Source organism: Neovison vison, chromosome 12, assembly GCF_020171115.1.
Source record: "Neovison vison isolate M4711 chromosome 12, ASM_NN_V1, whole genome shotgun sequence".
Lineage (NCBI taxonomy): Eukaryota > Metazoa > Chordata > Mammalia > Carnivora > Mustelidae > Neogale > Neogale vison.
Window position 1 is genome coordinate 122,331,600 of NC_058102.1, and position 21,025 is coordinate 122,352,624.

The following is a 21,025-nucleotide window of genomic DNA, read 5'->3' on the forward strand; positions in this document are numbered from 1 at the left end:
TGAAATCAAGAGTCTGCTGCTTAACCAACTGAGCTACCTACTACTACTACTGCTCTAATTTTTATTATCTCCTTCCTTCTGCTGCCTTTCAGCTTCATTTGTTGTTCTTTTTCTAGCTTCTTTAGGTGATGGTTAGGTTGTTGTAGATTTTTCTTATTTCTTGAGATAGGCCTGCATTGCTATATACTTCCCTCTTAGAACCATATTTACTGTATCTCAAAAGTTTGGTCAATTGTGTTTTCATTTTCATTTGCTTCCATATATTTTTAAAAATTTATTCTCTTATTTCCTCATTGGTCCATTCATTGTTTAGTAGAATGTTACTTAGCCAACATGTATTTGTGGTCTTTCAGATTGTTTCCTGTAGATGACTTCTAATTTAATAGTATTGTGATCAGAAAAGGTGCATGGTATGACTTCAATCTTCTTGTATTTATTAAGACCGGTTTTGTGGGTACTATGGAGGGCACGTATTGCATGGAGCACTGGGTGTGGTGCATAAACAATGAATTTGGGAACACTGAAAAAAATTAAATTTTAAAGAAAGACTTGTTTTGTTGCCTAATATGTGGTCTATTCTACAGAATGTTCCAAAATGTGTATTCTGTTGTTTAAGAATGGAATATTTTGAATATATCTCCTTAGTCCATCTAGTCCAGTGCATCATATAAAGCCACTGTCTCTTTGTTGACTTTCTGACCTGTCTATTGATGTAAGTGGTGAGTTAAAGTACCCAACTATTGATTATTTCTATTCCTTCCTAAAATATCTGAATTGTACATTGTCTTCATGGATACTTTTGCAATTGGGAGTAAAAGAAATGAATTTCCTTTAAAAAATATATAATAAAATTAAAGGACCTTAGTATTACTGTATTATTATCAATTAGTTCTTTTATGTTAGTCATTAATTGTTTTATATACTTGGGTGATCCCATGTTGGGTGCATAAATATTTACAATAGATAGTTCTTTTTCCTGTCAGATTGTCCTCTTCATTATGATATAGTGCTCTTGTCTCTTACTGCAGTCGTTCTTTTAGACTCTGTTTTGTCCAATGTAAGTATTACTATTCTGGCTTTTTTTTTATATCCATTTGCAGGATACATGTTTTTTCCATCCCCTGACTTCCAATCTGCAGGTGTCCTTAGGACAAAAATAAAACTCTTGCAAGTGGCTTATACATGGGTCTTGATTTTTTTTTCTTCTTCTTCTTCTTTCTTTTTAATCCACTCTGACATCCTATGTATTTTGATTGGAGCACTTACCCCATTTATATCCAAAGTAATTATTGATAGATATGTATTTGTCATTTTACTACTTGCTTTGTGGTTGTTTCTAGAGATTTTCTCTGATCATTTTTTGTGTCTTTGATGTTTTACTGGTTTTCTTTAGTGATATATTTGGATTTCTTTCTCCTCTTTGAGTGTTTATCAGTGGTTTTGTTTTCTTTTTAGAGAGGGCATGAGTGGAGTGGGGAGAGGGAAAGAGAATCTTAAGCAGACTCCATGGCCGGAATAGAGTGCAGTGCAGGGCTCAATCTCACAACCCTGAGATTATGACCTGAGCTGAAATCAAGTCAGATGCTTAACCAACTAAGCCACACAGACACCACTATTAGGGGGGTTTGATATATAATTTGTATATAACCTCTTCTGCATATAGCAGTCTATATTAAGCTGCTGGTCTTTAAGTTTGAGCCCATTCTTTTCTCTTCTTCTCCCCATGCTTTAGGTAAAGTATTATATTTTATATCCTTTTTTCCTGAGTTCCTTAACTAATTTTTTATATAAATGTTCATTTTTGCTACTTTTGTGTTTCCTGCCTTTATACTGTCACATTTTGTCTCTTCTTTCCACTCAAAGAGTCCCCTTTAATATTTCTTGTGGGGCTAATTTAGTAGTCACAAACTCCTTTAGTTTTTATCTGGGAAACTCTATCTCTCCTATTCTGAGTAATAGGCTTTCTGGATAGAGTATTCTTGGCTACAGATTTTTCTCATTCACCACGTTGAATAGATAATACCACTCCCTTCTGGCTTGCACAGTTTCTGCTGAAAAAGTTCCTGCTAGCCTTAAGGGGTTTCCCCTGAAAGTTACTGACTTGTTCTCCTGATTTTAAGATGTTTCCTTTATCAGTATATTTTGCAAATTCAGTTACAATAGGTCTTGGTGTTAGCCTACTATTGTTGATTTGGATAGTTTTCTGTGTCTCCTGGATCTTGATGTCTGTTGCCGTCCCTAGATTAGGGACATTTTCAGCTATATTTCTAGAAACAAGTTTTCTTACACCCTTTTTCTCTCTTCTTCTACTGGGACTCCTGTAACATGAATGTTATTACATTTGATGGAGTCACTGAGTTCCCTAGGTCTGGTCTCATTTTGCATAATTCTTCTTTCTCCCCCTTCTTTGGCTTCATTGCTTTCCATTACTTTGACTTCTTAGTTGTTAATTTGTTCCTCTGTTTTTTCCAGCCTGCTGTTCATTGCATTACGTGTGTTTCTTAACTCATTTATTCCACTCTTCAACTCTGACTCTTTTTTAACTCTTTTATCTCTGTTGTAAGGGTCTCACTGATGTTGTCATTCTTTTCTCAAGTCCAGTGAGTGTCCCTATGATCACTGCTTTAAATCCTCCATCAGCCATGATATTTACATCTGTCTCACTTCAATCTCTGGACCCGTGGCTTTATCCTGTTCTTTCATTTGAGATAAATTCCTCTGTTTTCTCATTTTATCTAAGTCTCTGCCAGCTTCTCTGTGTTATAAAAGCCAGTTATGTCATCTGCTCCCAAAAGTAATGGACTTATGCAAAAAGACGTCATGTAGCACCCAGGGTCTCGTGCTTAGGGGAGTATGTCTAGTGTGTGCAGCATGCACTCTGCTGTTGTGTTCTGGCTGCTCTATCCTTCAGGCCAGACATCTGAAGAGGCACTCCCTCACTGCTGTGGGCAGTGTTTGGTACCTGGCCTGAATGTAGCAACTTTTAACTAGGTGTGCCCTGGTGTGCTTGTGAAATGAGACCTGTCACCAACTCCACTGGAACTGAGGCCTTCCTGAATCTGGTCCAATGAGGTGTGGGCAGGGGCTTGTGCTGATTTTCTGGGGGAAAGGCCTGCTGTGGTGGAACTGAGGCAAGAATGATTAAGCAGGGCAGTTCCACTGGAGTACGAGGGGATGGTGCTCGGTGTAAGCAGTTTAGGCAGCCAGTGTCAGAGCTGCACTGCTTCCCACAGATGGCTCTGTGCTTGTGCTGAGGGGCACTGGAGGGAAATGGTACCAGCTGGTTCCTTTGTTCCTAGAGGGTGGTCTCTGTGAACACTGCCTCTCAGGGAAATGCTCTAAAAAGAGTGAGTAATTTCCCTACTGTATGCCCCAGACACTGTCCAGATCACTGTTTCCATGCTGTATGCTCCCGGGTTGTTTGCCTGCCTCTTCTCCAAGAGCAGCACAGTGCACTACAAGCTCTATCCCAGCCAAGCCCAATCACCTTTAGAATTCCAGGTTTTAAGCCCCCCTAGTTGTAAGAACTCATGAAATTAAGCTCTCACTTTCCAGTGTAGACAGTGGCTACAGGGAAATGTTCTTTTTGCACAGTCCCGTGTCTCGCTCCTGCCCTTCTCCATGACCATGACTCCCTCTCCTCTGCAGCAGCCAGGATCTGTTTCTCTCCTAAACCACATCTCTGTACTTCCTACCTTCTTTGGTGTGGCCTCTTCTCTCAAATAGTGGACTTTGTTCTGTTAGTCTTCAGGGATTAGGTAAACCTAGGCTCCTCTTACTCTGCCACCATCTTCTTTTCTCTTGAGATATCTTTCTAAGTTTCCCTTCAATTACAAATTATTACAACTGGCAGGAACGCATTTTCAGATTTTCCCCTCAAGTGAGGGGAAAAGAAAAACTCACAAGCAGAGAGACAATATGATTTGAAGTATAATAGCTAAAAAACTAGAAATGGTTCAATAACCAAAATTTGACCTTTTACCTGATTTCCATTAACTGAAATTCTAAAAGAAATAGACAGCTTTGAGTATTTTTTAATCAATCTAATTCTCAATCTTTATTCTGCTTTCATCAGTGAGGAAATAAAGAGAACATTATGGAACCATTTTTAATCTTTTCAGTAGGAAACCAAAGGTACTGTCCTTTGGCATTATTTAAATCGAGTATAACTTCTCCTTTATCTTACTCCAAGCTTATTTATGTGGGGAGGTAAGTAAGACCATCTCGTCTTTATGTTGTGCCACAAAGCTTTCCCATATCATACAAATTGATATGGGAAATCAGTTTGGAATTCAAACTGATTATCTACTATTTGTCTCTGAGAACTCCATTAAATAAAACCTGATAATTTACAGCTGTGTTCTTGAAATAATGTAATAAATGTTTATTCCATTAACTACGTATTGAGCCATTAAAGTACATATCTTTCTATTTAAACTAAAAGAAGATGGATAAAGACAACTGTGTTTTCTGACAATGTAGGATCTGTGCCAAGAACAGGATCAACACCAGTGTTATACACAAGAACCAGGTCAAAAGAGTATCTAATTGTGAGTTGCAATTTTGGATTAGCAAGATTTCAAAACAGGAAAGTTAAACGCCCAGAGTTCATCTTTTCCTTCCTAGATGGTGAAATTTATGGATGAGGCTACACTTTATAACAAGTTCATAAAACATAATGAAATAGTAGACAGCAGATCCTACAACCAAGATTTCATGAAAATGGATATGGGAAGCACTGAGTGAGAGACTGAAGATATGAATGGAGAAAAGAAACAAGACTCTAGCTTTTTGAGCCTAACTTCTCATCAGATCATGGAGTCAGCAAGGCATAAGTTGGTAAAACTCTCCTTTTTAAGAAGCAAAAAATGTCTACAGGAGTAAGGTTAAGTTCTACTACAGTAACTTTTTATTATTACATAAGTGAGCGGTAATTTGCAAGAGGACAAGGGAAGATGTCTCATAAAATTTGATTGGAGAGTGACATAAGGATAGACATATAGATCATTGTATTAGAATTGACCATCTAAAAAGAAAATGCTACATTATGGTGAACTGATGTACAACGAGGGTATAAAACAAATGGAATAAGAATAGTCTTTTTAGGGGCGCCTGGGTGGCTCAGTAGGTTGAGCCGCTGCCTTCGGCTCGGGTCATGATCTCGGGGTCCTGGGATCGAGTCCTGCATTGGGCTCTCTGCTCAGCGGGGAGCCTGCTTCCTCTCTCTCTCTCTGCCTGCCTCTCTGCCTACTTGTGATCTCTCTCTGTCAAATAAATAAATAAAATCTTTAAAAAAAAAACATAAGAGCTAAAACTATAAAACTCATAGAAAAAAAATAGGTGTATCATTTGTGACTGCATTTGGCAACAGTTTCTTAGATATGACACCAAAAGACAAAAAATGATTAAGTATATTTCATCAAAATTAAAAATGTCTTTGCTTCAAACGTCACCATCAATAAAGTGAAAAGTCAAGCTACTGAATAAGAGAAAAGATTTGAAAATCTTATATCTGATAAGGGATCTGTATTTAAGATATGCAAATAACTCTTAAAATAATGAAAAGACAACCCAATAAAGAAATGGGAAAATAATTGATTCAGTCTATAAGGAAGATATAGAAATGGATAATAACACACATAAAAAGATGAGATGCTCAACATAATTAAGTTTCTGTGTTTCTTTAACATCTTAATTATTTGACAGACAGAGAACACAAGCAGGGGGAGCTGCAGAGGGAGAGGGAAAAGCAGGCCCTCTGCTGAGCAGGGAGCCTAATGCAGGGCTTAATGCCGGAGGCATCACAACTCCAGACTGCAAGCTCTATGACAAAGCTGTCATTATCAAGACAGTGTAGTACTGGCACAAAAACAGACACATAGATCAATGAAACAGAATAGAGAGCCCAGAAATGGACCCTCAGGTCTATGGTCAACTAATCTTCAACAAAGCAGGAAAGAATGCCCAATGGAAAAAAGACAGTCTCTTCAACAAATGGTGTTGGGAAAATTGAACAGACACAAGCAGAAGAATGAAACTGGACCATCTTCCTATACCACACGCAAAACTAGACTCCAGATGGATGAAAGACCTCAATATGAGACAGGAATCCATCATAATCTTTGAGGAGAACACAGACGGCAACCTCTTTGACCTCAGCCGCAGCAAGTTCTTCCTAGAAACATCCCCAAAAGCAAGGGAGAAAGGGCAAAAATGAACTATTGGGACTTCATCAAGAGCAAAAATTTATGCACAGCAAAGGAAATAGTCAACACAACCAAAAGACAACTGACAGAATGGGAGAAGATAATTGCAAATGACATATCAGATAAAGGGCTAGTATCCAAAATCTATAAAGATCTCATCATACGCAACACCCAAAGAACAAATAATCCTATCAGGAAATGGGCAGAGGACATGAACAGACACTTCTGCAAAGAAGACACCCAAATGGCCAACAGACAGATGAAAAAGTGCTCAACATCACTTGGCATCAAGGAAATACAAATCAAAGCTACACTGAGATACCATCTTATACTAGTCAGAATGGTTAAAATTAACAAGTCAGGAAACATCAGGTGTTGGCAAGGAGGCAAAGAAAGGGGAACCCTCCTACACTGTTGGTGGAAATGTAAGCTGGTGCACCCACTCTGGAAAACAGCATGGAGGTTCCTCAAGAAATTGAAAATAGAGCTACCCTATGACCCAGCAACCACACTACAGAGTATTTACCCTAAAGATACAAATGTAGGTATCCGAAGGGACACGTGCATCCAAATGTTTATAGCAGCAATGTCCATAATAGCCAAACAATGGAAAGAACCTAGATGTCCATCAACAGATGAATGGATAAAGAAGATGTGGTATATACACACAATGGACTACTAGGCAGCCATCAAAAGAAATAAAATCTTGCCATTTGCAATGACGTGGATGGAACTAGAGGGAGGGTATTATGCTGAGTGAAATAAGTCTATCAGAGAAAGACAATTATGATATGAGCTCTCTGATATGGAGGAATTTGAGAAGCAACGTGGGGGGTTTGGGGAGTAGGAAAGGAAAAAATGAAACAAGATGGGACTGGGGAGGGAGACAAACTCTTAATCTCGGGAAAAAAACTGAGGGTTGCTGGAGAAGAGGGAGGTGCAAGGAATGGGATGGCCAGGTGATGAACATTGGGGAGGGCATATGCTAAGCTGAATGTTGTGAATTGTGTAAGACTGATGAATCACAGACCTTTACCCCTGAAACAAATAATACATTATATGTTCATTAAAAATAAAAAGACTGAGAGATGGTGAAATCAACCCAATTAACTGAGAGGATAAAATGTGATGGCAGGAAAATAAAAATAGATGTGCAGACAATAACTAAATGAACGTTCACAGCAGCATTATTAATGGCTAAAAAGAGGAAACGACCCAAAGGTGCATCAAATGATGAATGAACAAGGATTTTAGCCCACAATAGAGTACTGTTTGATAATAAGGAATGAAACACTGATATATGCTATGACACAGATAAACCCCAAAAACATTAAGTGAGGGAAGCTAGTCACAAAGGACCACACATTGTGTGATTCCCCATATATGAAATATTCAGGATGGGAAACTCTATTGAGGCAGAAAGTAGACTGGTGGTTGCGTGAGCCTAGGGGCAAGGATTAAGGGTTTCTTTTCAGGGTATGCAGCCATCAAAAGAAACGAAATCTTGCCATTTGCGACAACATGAATGGAACTAGAGCGTATCACGCTTAGCGAAATAAGTCAAGCAGAGAAAGACAACTATCATATGATCTCCCTGATATGAGGAAGTGGTGATGCAACATGGGGGCTTAAGTGGGTAGGAGAAGAATCCATGAAACAAGATGGGATAGGGATAGAGACAAACCATAAGTGACTCTTAATCTCACGAAACAAACTGTGGGTTGCTGGGGGGAGGGGGGTTGGGAGAAGGAGGGTAGGGTTATGGACATTGGGGAAGGTATGTGCGTTTGGGTAAATTGGAAGGGGAGGTGAACCATGAGAGACTATGGACTCTGAGAAACAATCTGAGTGGTTTGAAGTGGCGGGGCGGGGTGGGAGGTTGGGGTACCAGGTGGTGGGTATTATAGAGGGCACGGCTTGCATGGAGCACTGGGTGTGGTGAAAAAAATAATGAATACTGTTTTTCTGAAAATAAATAAATTGGAAAAAAAAGTCCTACTTGATGGCAGTAATGGTTGCACAATTCCATCAATATACCCAAACATTGAACTACAAATATTAAATGGGTGAATTGTATGGAATGTGCATTCCATCTCAATACAGCTTTAAAAAAATCCAATGGCAAGACCTAGATAATTTTCTTAGTTCTCTCTTTTGGGTGTATATAGTATACATGAACTAAATATTTCTGTGCATTTATTATATATTGAAAAGGAAAATAAAATGAAGGAAATGCCGAAGTTCAACTGGTTTGTGAAATCACTTCTCTGTACAAGTTATCCTGAAATCAGTACAGATTCTGTATCCATTCAAAAAAGTGAAGATGAGAAATAAGACAATTTTCTTAAACATTCTATTAAACATTATCTTCTGCTTTTACATAGCTTAGCTCATGATGGTAACAGAGAGATCATTAAAAAACATTATTTAGCACACCTGGGTGGCTCAGTTGGTTAAGCATCCAACTCGGGATTTTAGCTCAGGTCATGATCTTATGGGTCATGGAATCAAGCCAGCATGGGGCTCTCTGCTGGGCAGGGGTCTGCTTGAAATTCTTTCCATCTCCCTCTGCCTCTCCAACTGCCTCCACCACAAATAAATAAATAAGTCTTTTAAAAAAATTATTTAGTAGGAAAAAAGTCCCAATTTCTGTGAAGAATGATGTATAAGTTTCAACTTTCCTAAGGGTAACTACTATAAGAAAAAATGTATAAAACAAATAACAGAATGAAAGTCAAAGTTTAAGATAAGTACATTGTGAAGATACTAAAATTATACTAAATTAATTATAATGAAAAATAGAAGGAAGTGGTCCATGGAAATAAGCATCCTAAAACACTTCATATTATTTAACCAACTACAGATTAACTTGACACGTGACATTTCATACATACCTGATTCCTACTCTGAGCCAGTTTTTCCTTTAAGTCTTTTACCTCATCTTCTAAATTCATAGGACAACGTGATGTCACCTCCAGTGAAGCCTCTGACATAGATAGTTTTTTTAGGGTATTGGCCAGTTCTTCTTGAAGTTGTCTCACAGCAACCTAATAAGACATTTCTGTTACTGGTTTTATAAATCATCTTACTATTAAATTATGTTAACAATATATAACTTTGACCTATGTACTTGGAAAATTTCACTACAAACATCAATTCATCTTCTTTTCCTAACATGTATACATTATGGCTGTTTAATGAATTTGGCTAAAGACACAAAAAGATGTTATCTGCCTAGTCAGTATTATGTTACTTAGATAATTAATTCAGCCCCACTATCCTTTCCTAGTGGGTGAATTTTCCCAAAGCTTCCCAATTGACTGAAGTCTCAAAAAGAAATGGGTATATAGGTGGGACTAGCATTGGTCAAGTCTCAGTATGAAATGTTTTCCCTCTTTTTTATTAGAGGCTTCAATTAATGTCAGAGTTCCTCACATGTTCAATCCCCTGCTCAAATCCTTTTAATAGATAACTATCTCAGAACGTAAGTGAAGTCATTCTAATGGCCTTCAAGACCCTAGATGACCTGGCTTTCACATCTCTCCATGACCTCCATTCCTGCTACACAAGAATCCTGCCACCCCTCATTAATCTGAAAATGGAGATCCAATGCCCAATTAATAAATAACAGAGATACAGTTCTCTTTGTGTTGGATAAACTTAGGCCCAAATGATAGTAACTGAGATTTGAAATGAGCAAATTATTTGTAAAATTGCTTAAAAAATTATAAATAGCAGTGGGAAGATTAAATCAAATATAGTTTTGCTAAAGCTCATCACAATTGTCCCAAATTATGATTTACTGAAAAGGAAGGGCCTGCAAAGGATTAAAAGGTCATAAGGATACATGATTTCAGACTAAAAATTCAAATTCATATAAATAAGAATAAAATTATGTCAACCTAAAATGTATATAAAGCTACTATGTATAGTTTGCATAAATGTATAAATATATAAAATTATATATGTATATAAATATATATATTTATACTTATAAATATATACTTATATATATGTATAAAAAGTACTGAGATACTGTACTTTTTATTCAGTTCACTTGGGAAATCTGGAGCTAACTGTCAAGTTAATCCACTTAATTGAATCTCAATTTCAAAATATGCATGCTTTAAAAATCCTCTATACTTGCAGTGTTGGCTTTTAAAATATATGTACATACATACATGGAGAAAATATATATATACAAATATATATGTATACATATATATACACAGACATGAAGTGTATATATATATACACACACACATATATGTACACACATGTAGATAAAACAATAATTTCAGAAAATAAAATATATATGCATACAAATACATACACAAGTGTACTTCAAAATAACTAAAGAAAATACCCCAGAACTCCTTTTGTTACCCACTTCTATCTCCTCTTGTTTGCAAAGGTGATTCTTTAGAATTCCATCTTGTAATATTCTGGCATCCTGTTCTCGACAAAGTTGTTTTTCAGTATAATACCGTTCTTCCACAACCTAAAGACATATTTTCATTAGGATTTTTGATGACACCGTTAAAAAAAAAATCAACACATACTGTTTCCTGTTTTGTTAATTTTGGCCATTCTAACTGGTGTAAGGTGATATCTCAATGTGGTTTTAATTTGAATCTAGTGTTGGAGAGGATGTGGAGAAAGGGGAACCCTCTTCCACTGTTGGTGGGAATGCAAGTTGGTGCAGCCACTTTGGAGAACTGTGTGGAGATTCCACAAGAAATTAAAAATAGAGCTTCCCTATGACCCTGCAATTGCACTCCTGGGTATTTGCCCCAAAGATACAGATGTCGTGAAAAGAAGGGCCATCTGTACCCCAATGTTTATAGCAGCAATGGTCACGGTCGCCAAACTATGGAAAGAACCAAGATGCCCTTCAACGGATGAATGGATAAGGAAGATGTGGTCCATATACACTATGGATTATTATGCCTCCATCAGAAAGGATGAATACCCAACTTTTGTAACAACATGGACGGGACTGGAAGAGATTATGCTGAGTGAAATAAGTCAAGCAGAGAGAGCCAATTATCATATGGTTTCACTTATTTGTGGAGCATAACAAATAGCATGGAGGACAAGGGGTGTTAGAGAGAAGGGAGTTGGGGTAAATTGGATAGGGAGGTGAACCACGAGAGACTATGGACTCTGAAAATCAATCTGAGGGGTTTGAAGTGGCAGGGGGGTGGGAGGTTGGGGTACCAGGTGGTGGGTATTATAGAGGTCACGGATTGCATGGAGCCCTGGGTGTGTTGAAAAATAATGAATACTGTTTTTCTAAAAATAAATAAATTGGAAAAAAAAGCAAAAGCTTAAGAGAACTTAAAAAACTGTTCAAAAGAAGTAACCTTTTTAAATACAAAGATTTTTATCCTACATGAATAATTCAAATTTTAATTTAAATGACAGCTAAATTTGTCATAGATATACAGGTAGATATAGTATGTGAAATAAAATTTCTTTACAAAACATTTACCTAATTCCATCAGAGTCTCAAGGTGATTTAGCCTATATTTTAATATAAAAGATCCAAAACCAGGGTGCCTGGGTAGCTCAGTTGCTTAAGTGTCTTACTCTTGGTTTCAGCTCAGGTCATGATCTCAAGGATTTAAGATCCAACCCTGAGTCAGGCTCTGCACTCAGAGTCTGCTTGAGATTCTTATCCCTCCTTTTCCCTCTCCCTCTACACATTCCCCTACTCATGCAATCTCTCTCTATAAATAAATATTTAAAAAAATAGCCAACATGCATATTTATGTCAATTTACCCTCCATCCCTTCATTCAGAAAATATACATAGGGTTTTTTTGAGAAGCCAAGAATTCCAATAAATTAATGATTTTAGCTATAAATATCATAGTTCCTATTAGTATAAAACTAAATTTTTAATCTATTTTATACCTAAGTAATATACATTAAATCAAAGGGATATTATAAATAATAGTGATAGAAATATGCAATATTTATCAGACTTACCTGATTGAAATTATTTCTTACATTCCTTAATTCTGCATCTAGTGCTCTAAGCTTAAAATCAAGTTCTTGTTTTATTTCAACTTCTTTCTTATACTGCTCTTCTCTTTTTGTTAGTTGCTCCTGAATCTTTTCATATAACATTTCAGCGTTTCTTCTTTTTTGTTTTTCTTGTTTTAAAGTTAATCTGCAAATAAATGTTCTTATTTTAAAAGTTGTTTTGTAAACAATAAAAAGCTCATGTTATGATCTGGTGCCACATATGCTGGTTTATTATCCAAATGAAATTTGTATGTTCTCATTTTTTTTCCTTTCTAGGACTCATGTTTGTAATTTCTCACTTCAATCTCTTCCAAAAGGTGTATATAATTGAAAAGAAGCAATGAAAAAGCATTACGCTGCTTAGTACTAGTATCTCTGGGAGACATCTCTGGGAGATACTGTAGGGAAAGGAAATTTGAAATTATTCAAGAAAGATTGGAAAATTATTGTTTTGTCCACATACTCATAATTACGCCTCCATTAGAGAAGATAATTTAGTTACTATTTAAAAAGAGAAGTTCCTGTCTCACATTGAGGCCTTTTATCCATTTTGAGTTTAACTTTGTGTACGGTGTAAGAGAATGGTCGAGTTTTTCTCTTCTACATGGATAAAAGACCTCAATGCGAGACAGGAATCCATCAGAATCCTAGAGGAGTACATAGGCAGTAATCTCTTCGATATCAGCCACAGCAACTTCTTTCAAGATATGTCTCCAAAGGCAAAGGAAACAAAAGCGAAGATGAACTTTTGGGACTTCATCAAAATCAAAAGCTTCTGCACAGCCAAAGAAACAGTCAAAAAAACAAAGAGGCAACCCACGGAATGGGAGAAGATATTTGCAAATGATAGTACAGACAAAAGGTTGATATCCAGGATCTATAAGAACTCCTCAAACTCACACACAAAAGAGACAATCATATAAAGAAATGGGAAGAAGATATGAACAGACCCTTCTCCAATGAAGACATACAAATGGCTATCAGACACATGAAAAACTATTCATCATCACTAGCCATCAGGGAGATTCAAATTAAAAACACATTGAGATATCGCCTTACACCAGTTAGAATGGCCAAAATTAGCAAGACAGGAAACAACATGTGTTGGAGAGGATGTGGAGAAAGAGGAACCCTCTTCCACTGTTGGTGGGAATGCAAGTTGGTGCAGCCACTTTGGAGAAGAGTGTGGAGATTCCACAAGAAATTAAAAATAGAGCTTCCCTATGACCCTGCCATTGCACTCCTGGCTATTTACCCCAAAGATACAGATGTAGTGAAAAGAAGGGCCATGTGTACCCCAGTGTTTATAGCAGCAATGGCCATGGTTGCCAAACTATGGAAAGAACCAAGATAACCTTCAACAGACGAATGGATAAGGAAGATGTGGTCCATATACACTATGGGGTATTATGCCTCCATCAGAAAGGACAAATACCCAACTTTTGTAGCTACATGGACGGGACTGGAAGAGATTGTGCTGAGTGAAATAAGTCAAGCAGAGAGAGTCAATTATCATATGGTTTTACTTATTTGTGGAGCATAACAAATAGCATGGAGTACATGGGGAGATAGAGAGGAGAAGGGAGTTGGGGGAAATTGGAAGGGGAGGTGAACCATGAGAGACTATGGACTCTGAAAAACAATCTGAGGGTTTTGAAGGGGTGGGGGGTGGGAGGTTGGGGTACCAGGTGGTGGGTGTTAGAGAGGGCACGGATTGCATGGAGCACTGGGTGTGGTGCAAAAATAATGAATATTGGATTGCTGAAAATAAATAAAAAATAAGTTAAATAACTTTTTAAAAAATCAAAAAAAAAGAAGTTCCTGTTTATAAAGAAGTTATAATTCACTACAAATAAATTGCTACTTCATGAAACATCACAAGTAAGGCAGTGTACGACAGCATCTGCAGATGCATTTACACAATGTACACCCACAGATTACTGTGATCTAGGACTAGGCTAGGGAGTCGAATATCTGTTGCCCTATGATTTTTATGTTTCTTCTTCTGCAATACTCTCAATTTACCTTGTTGATTATTATTCATTTCATTTTTTATAGATTTTATATATTTGATAGAGAGAACACAAAAAGGTGGAGTAGCAGGCAGAGGGAGAGGGAAAAGCAGGCTCCCCACTGAGCAAGAAGCCCAATGGGAGACTCAATCCCAGCACCCCGGGATCATGACCTGCAAAAGGCAGACACTTAACCAACTGAGCCATCCAGGTGCCCCTGCTCCATTTTTCCCCAATTATACACAGATTTTAATTCAGGTAAAGAAGTACAAGGAACACTGGGAGAATTTGGTAATTGTGAGACAACATTTTCACAGAACACAATGTGTTTATTTTCATCTCTTCAGTGGAGGTTTTTTAAAAAGTATCTTAAAAGCCTTCTGTTGAAGATTATACATGCAAATTTGGACTGTAACTCTATAATAGAAACATGGATTATTTTGGTGAAAATGGTCTATAGCAAATTTTCAGTTTTTGATAACAGAATACTCAGATATAGAGCTTGTCAATTCTCATTGCAGGTGACATTCAAATTACACATTTATACATCTTGTTTTTAATTTATTTTTTATTTATTTTCAGCATTACAGTATTCATTATTTTTGCACCACACCCAGTGCTCCATGCAATCCGTGCCCTCTATAATACCCACCACCTGGTACCCCAACCTCCCACCCCCCACCCCTTCAAAACCCTCAGATTGTTTTTCAGAGTCCATAGTCTCTCATGGCTCACCTCCCCTTCCAATTTCCCCCAACTCCCTTCTCCTCTCTATCTCCCCATGTACTCCATGCTATTTGTTATGCTCCACAAATAAGTAAAACCATATGATAATTGACTCTCTCTGCTTGACTTATTTCACTCAGCATAACATATAATGTATTATTGGTTTCCCCTATCATCCATTGATGTATTATTTTGAAGAATCTCATACTTCACAATACTAAAGAAGTTTTCTTCCCTATAAAATCCCAGAAGGTAAGTTAGCAATTTCAAAACTTCTATGCATCTGTAGATAAAAGTAAATAATTCAAAGGGTGCCTTGCTGGCTCAACTGGTAGAGCATGCGACTCTTGAACTCACTCTTGACTTCAAGCCCTATTTAAAAAAAAACACACACAAGGTAAATAGGCCAAGTATTTCCTTAAACCAAGATATCATACCTCAAACTGCAGAGTTCATGCTCCCATTCTACTTTTTGAAGCTCCAACTTAGATATCATTTCTTTTGTTTCTGATAGCTCCTTTTGTAGTCCCTTAGCCATATTTTCCATTTTTTTATTTTTTCTTTTAAGTTGTCCACAGTGATATTTTATAAGTTCTATTAATCTTTCATATGAAAGAACCGCATGCTGGATTTTCAATAAACTGACAGAATCTACATCAGAGAAAAAATAAAAACAAATAAAATATATAGGGCACCTGGGTGGCTCAGCTGGTTAAGCATCTGACCTTTGGTTTCAGCTCAGGTCATACATAATCCCAGATTCGTCAGATCGAGCCCTGCATTGGGCTCCACTCAGCACAGAGTCTTCTTGAGATTCTTTCCACCCTTCCTACCTCCTGCTCTGTTCTTTCCCACAGCCCCAGTCATGTTCGTTCTCAAATAAATTAATATAAAAAAGAAAAAATATATGAGTACTTTTTTTTCAATTTACTTATTTTTAGAAAAACAGTATTCATTATTTTTTCACCACCCCCAGTGCTCCATGCAATCCGTGCCCTCTAGAATACCCACCACCTGGTACCCCAACCTCCCACCCCCCCGCCACTTCAAACCCCTCAGATTGATTTTCAGAGTCCATAGTCTCTTGTGGTTCACCTCCCTATCCAATTTACCCCAACTCCCTTCTCCTCTCTAATACCCCTTGTCCTCCATGCTATTTGTTATGCTCCACAAATAAGTGAAACCATATGATAATTGACTCTCTCTGCTTGACTTATTTCACTCAGCATAATCTCTTCCAGTCCCGTCCATGTTGCTACAAAAGTGGGTATACATCCTTTCTGATGGAGGCATAATACTCCATAGTGTATATGGACCACATCTTCCTTATCCATTCGTCCGTTGAAGGGCATCTTGGTTCTTTCCATAGTTTGGCGATCGTGGCCATTGCTGCTATAAACATTGGGGCACAGATGGCCCTTCTTTTCACCCAGGAGTGCAATTGCAGGGTCGTAGGGAATCTCTATTTTTAATTTCTTGAGGAATCTCCACACAGTTCTCCAAAGAGGCTGCACCAACTTGCATTCCCACCAACAGTGGAAGAGGGTTCCCCTTTCTCCACATCCTCTCCAACACATGTTGTTTCCTCTTTTGTTAATTTTGGCCATTCTAACTGGTGTAAGATGATATCTCAATGTGGTTTTAATTTGAATCTCCCTGAGGGCTAATGATGATGAACATTTTTTCATGCTTCTGATAACTATTTGTATGTCTTCATTGGAGAAGTGTCTGTTTATATCTTCTGCCCATTTTTTGATATGTTTGCCTGTTTTGTGTGTGTTAAGTTTGAGGAGTATATGAGTACTTTTTGCATATCAAAGACTGTATGCGTTCACATTCACTCATTCATACATTAATCAAATATATATTGAATGATTTCAATATCAAATATATTACTGGGATGCCTGGGTGTCTCAGTTGGTTAAGCATCTGCCTTCAGCTCAGGTCATGATCCCAGGGTCCTGGGTTCAAGCTCTACATTGGGCTCCCTACTCACTGGAGAGTCTGCTTCTCCCCCTGCCCAGCCCCTTCCCCCACTTATGCACTCTGTCTTTTTTTTTTTTTCAGGTCATGAACCATTTTATTCCAAACAAGACAAAAACAAACAAACAAAAACACTACTTTCTTCAATAGGCTTTCTTTTCTTCAATAGGCTAGATTTGATTTGCTATTTTAATTGGAATATTCATATACCATAAGTACAGTAGATTATTTTTAGAGCTGATTTGATTTGGATGTTGTCCTTTTCCAAGTTTCTTTATAGGGTTATGCTAGCCTCATAGCTGTGACTGTATCTTGGAAACTTAGAAGATTTTATGTTAGATATGCTGATACTAGAGGAATCATGTATACCTATTTAATCAGTTTTTTTTAATTGGTTCTTACTTTATTCAGAAAATACTCTTTCAAGATTTCAGCCATGCTTTAAAGAGCTGAATATACACACACACAATACAGTGCTGAATATAAAAAGCATATAAAAACCATTTCCCATGTCTTACTAAAGTAGAATATATGTGTACCCATTTAAAAGATATTTAATAATGCTCTTCCACATTTTCAGATATAGTATAAAAAGCTGAATATACACATTCCCTCATCTTACTAAATTAAAAATGTACACACACACACACACACACACACACACACACATATACATTTTTTCCCCAGGACTCAGGTCTATCATAAAAAATTGAGTATAAACTTAAAAGAGATATGCATGAAGTTTGTTATTTTACTCAAAATTCAGGGGCAGGGCAGCTCTGCATCGTTTCCTCAGTTCAACAACGTCAAGGATACAGGTAATTCCAATCTATCCTGCATATCAATCTCAGCCTTTCACCCCTCCGGTAGCAAAATGGCCACAATTCCGGTATCACACAGACATACAGACATGCATCCTGTATATAAGAGGACTATTTCCTCCTATTTTGTTGGGCAAGAAAATTTAACCTGAAGCCTACTTGCAGAATTTTGCTCAGATCTTGTATGGCTAGGACTGGACATACATGCCCAGATGCAAAGCAAACTAGGAGAGCAAGACCTAGACTTTCGATGAGCAGCGGACAGTCCTGGCAAAGGGAGAATGGCTAACACCAACAGATAGGCAACCAACAGTGTCTGTCACAACAATATTGCCTTTTTTCTTTAAAACTCCTTTTTTAAGTTACATTTCTTCTCATTCATGATGCTTGAGGGTTTTTTCCTCCCACCTCAGGAAGTTTTCAAGGATTGTTGTTGTTGTTGCTTTGTTTATGGCTTTGCTCTTAACTGGTTAGTTAGAGCTTTTCTACACACTAGAGCTGACTGCTTATTCATTCCCTCTCTCATTCCTCCAATTTCAACAAGTGTTTCCAGGGAACCTATTAGAACAGGCTGTGCACCAAGTACAGTGCACTTACAATGAACCGTGGCCATTAACTGTCCATATTTTCTACACATATTAAAAGAAGTTAATTTTCCTAAGGATAGCTCTATTGCATCCTACAACTTTCAACATGGAGTTGTTTGTCATTCACTCCAAATTGTAACTTGCCTTGATTTTCTTTCCCCTAGTGAGGCAAGAGGGCAAGGTGAACAAAAAGTTCGGTTTTCAATTATTCTCCGGAAGGAATTACCTGACATTCAAAAGATGACAGAAGATGCTCCCATAGTCATGGTACACATAAAAGCCTTCCTCTCATATGATCTCTATCCACAAATATGAAAATAAATAGAAGCAGCTATTTAACTCACTTTCAATATGAGCCATACAATATTCTTTGGGATTTAATGTAATTATTTAATCTTATAATGCTAGTAAGATGGTGCTAACATTAATTTATAACTGAGAAAGTTTAGATCTAGTTAAGTAATTTGCCCTAAAAGGCAAGTAAGACTGAGCATTGCTTAAATCCTTTACCACGCTGCCTCAGTTTAAGTTAATTTTAGAGGAAAAGCTTGCAAATATTTATGATCTGAGTGGGATGGAAGAATCAGCTGCATTTTTAACATTACTGCAGTCTTCCTCAAGTATGAAGTGAGATGAGTAATTTGTTGGCTAAAGCAAATTGGTCTCCTATATTTATGATATTTATATTATAAATCCTCTTGATTTCCCCCAGGCCAAATGACCTTGATGTTGCAAATTGTTGGTATGACAGTCTCTGACACATTAACTGCCTTCCAAAGCCTTCCCACTTTCCTTACATTCAAGGAGTTTTTTCACTGTTATATCAATTGAACCTTGATATCTAATAAATTTTGAAACATAAATAGAACCCTCTCAATCCCTAACATTTATAAAGTATATCAACATTAACACATGTCAAATAAATTATGGCCCTCAAATAAAGGCCCTGTATCCACAGTGTAAGCTCCGATATTAAGTTATTTTCAAAGGCTATCCCACATTCCTTAAAATCACAGGGGTTTTCGTGTTTTACTAGTTTGACTTTGCAGAGGTCCATAAAATTTTGAGCCTTCCCACTCCACTTCATTCACTCCTCTTTCCTGTGTGAATTCTTTGATGTTTACTAAGGTGTGAACCACGAATAAAGGCCTTCCCACATTGCATGCATTTGTAAGGTTTCTCCAATATGAATTTTCAGGTGTCGATTAAGTTCTGAGCCACGACCAAAGGCTTTTTCACATTCCTTACACTTATAGGGCTTTTCACCACTATGACTTCTCTCGTGATGAGTAAGTTCTGACTTTCGAATAAAGGCTTTCCCACATTCCTTACATTCATAGTATTTCTCATCAGTATGAATTCTCTGATGTAAACTAAGTTGTGAAGTAGACGGAAAGGCCTTCCCACACTCCTTACATTTATAGGGTTTCTCACCTATGTGGATCTTTTGATGTTTCCTAAGTTGTGAGTTAGAATGAAAGGCTTTCCCACATTCCTTACATTTATAAGGTTTCTCACTAGTATTAATGCTCTGAGGTTTAGTTGTTTCAGAGCCATGGATAACAGCACATTTCTTATTTTCTTTACTTTTTTTGCTTTCATGAATTCTCTGATGCTTAATCAAGTCTGACTTACTACTAAAGGCTTTCCCACATTCTCCACATTTAGAGTCTTTTTCCTTATTACGATTTCTTTCATGTTGAAAATGGTGTGACTGGCACCTGGAAGTTTCCTTACATCTCTTGCATTCGTAGGTTTTCACTCTGGTGTGAACTGTCTGAGGCACTCTCTGAACTGTGTTCTGAGTGGAAGTGAACCTTTCCTCAGAGGTTATAACAGGTTGTCTGAAATGTCCCTCCTGTTGTTTCTCCAAGTGGCATTTGATTTCTCTGCTATTTCCAAACCTAGTGCACTCAAGGCCGGAGCTTGTGAGTCTTTTTATCTCCAGGGGCAATGATTTAATTTCATAACTGTGCTCCTTTGGACATAAATTCTTGGTTTCTCTTCTGGACTCCCAATCAGGGGACCATTCTTTTTTATCCTGATTTTTAACCACCCAGGGCTCCTTCCCCTGCTCCAATAAGGAGCTCACATCTGGCTTAGAATCAGAAAGTCCCAGTGAGATCAGGTTGTTATAATTCTCCAACATTACATCGCAGTACAAACCCTTCTGGGCAGAGTGCAAGCATTCCCACTCCTTTTGAGAGAAGTAAATGGCCACATCTTTAAACGTGAAGCCCTCTGCCATGACTTTTGACGTACAGTGGCTTTTCTCTCCTCTTCTGGATTCTTCTTGAACTTCTCCCGGGTCCTCACACACCAGTCTGGTCGAATCCGCAGGCGGACTGCTACGCCCCAAACCCTCGTCGCCAAACTCCCGCCAACTCACTAACCGCCAGCCAACTTCCGCCGGAACTGGCAAATGCCGCAGAGCCCTCAGGAAAAGGTAGTCCCGAGGAGGAAAAATCCAGCCAGAGCCTGGCGGGTACAAGGTTTCACCGCCCAGTGCGCGCCGCGTACTTAGCCTTCAGGCCAGTACTGACGGCCCACGCTAGCCTGAGCATCCTGAGGACCTGGGCGAACCGACAGGTCCAAGCAGTAGGAGTCATCTGCTGAGGGGGGGGGGGAGAAAAAAAGTTGTGGACCTGGAGACTTCTG

The 21,025-nt window shown here is 37.9% G+C and overlaps 1 protein-coding gene across 3 annotated transcripts in view; it reads right to left on the reverse strand.

Annotated features, from left to right (window-relative positions):
• Nucleotides 1-21,025, reverse strand: part of LOC122891088 (ankyrin repeat domain-containing protein 26-like) — a 127,219-nt gene that overhangs the window by 23,096 nt on the left and 83,098 nt on the right. For all 3 annotated transcript variants that reach the window (XM_044226479.1, XM_044226480.1, XM_044226481.1), the window contains exons 21-24: nt 15,414-15,627; nt 12,200-12,383; nt 10,597-10,707; nt 9,101-9,253 (exon numbers count right to left, since the gene is read on the reverse strand). In XM_044226479.1, coding sequence (XP_044082414.1) covers nt 9,101-9,253; nt 10,597-10,707; nt 12,200-12,383; nt 15,414-15,627 — 662 coding nt within the window. The remainder of the gene's footprint in view (nt 1-9,100; nt 9,254-10,596; nt 10,708-12,199; nt 12,384-15,413; nt 15,628-21,025) is intronic.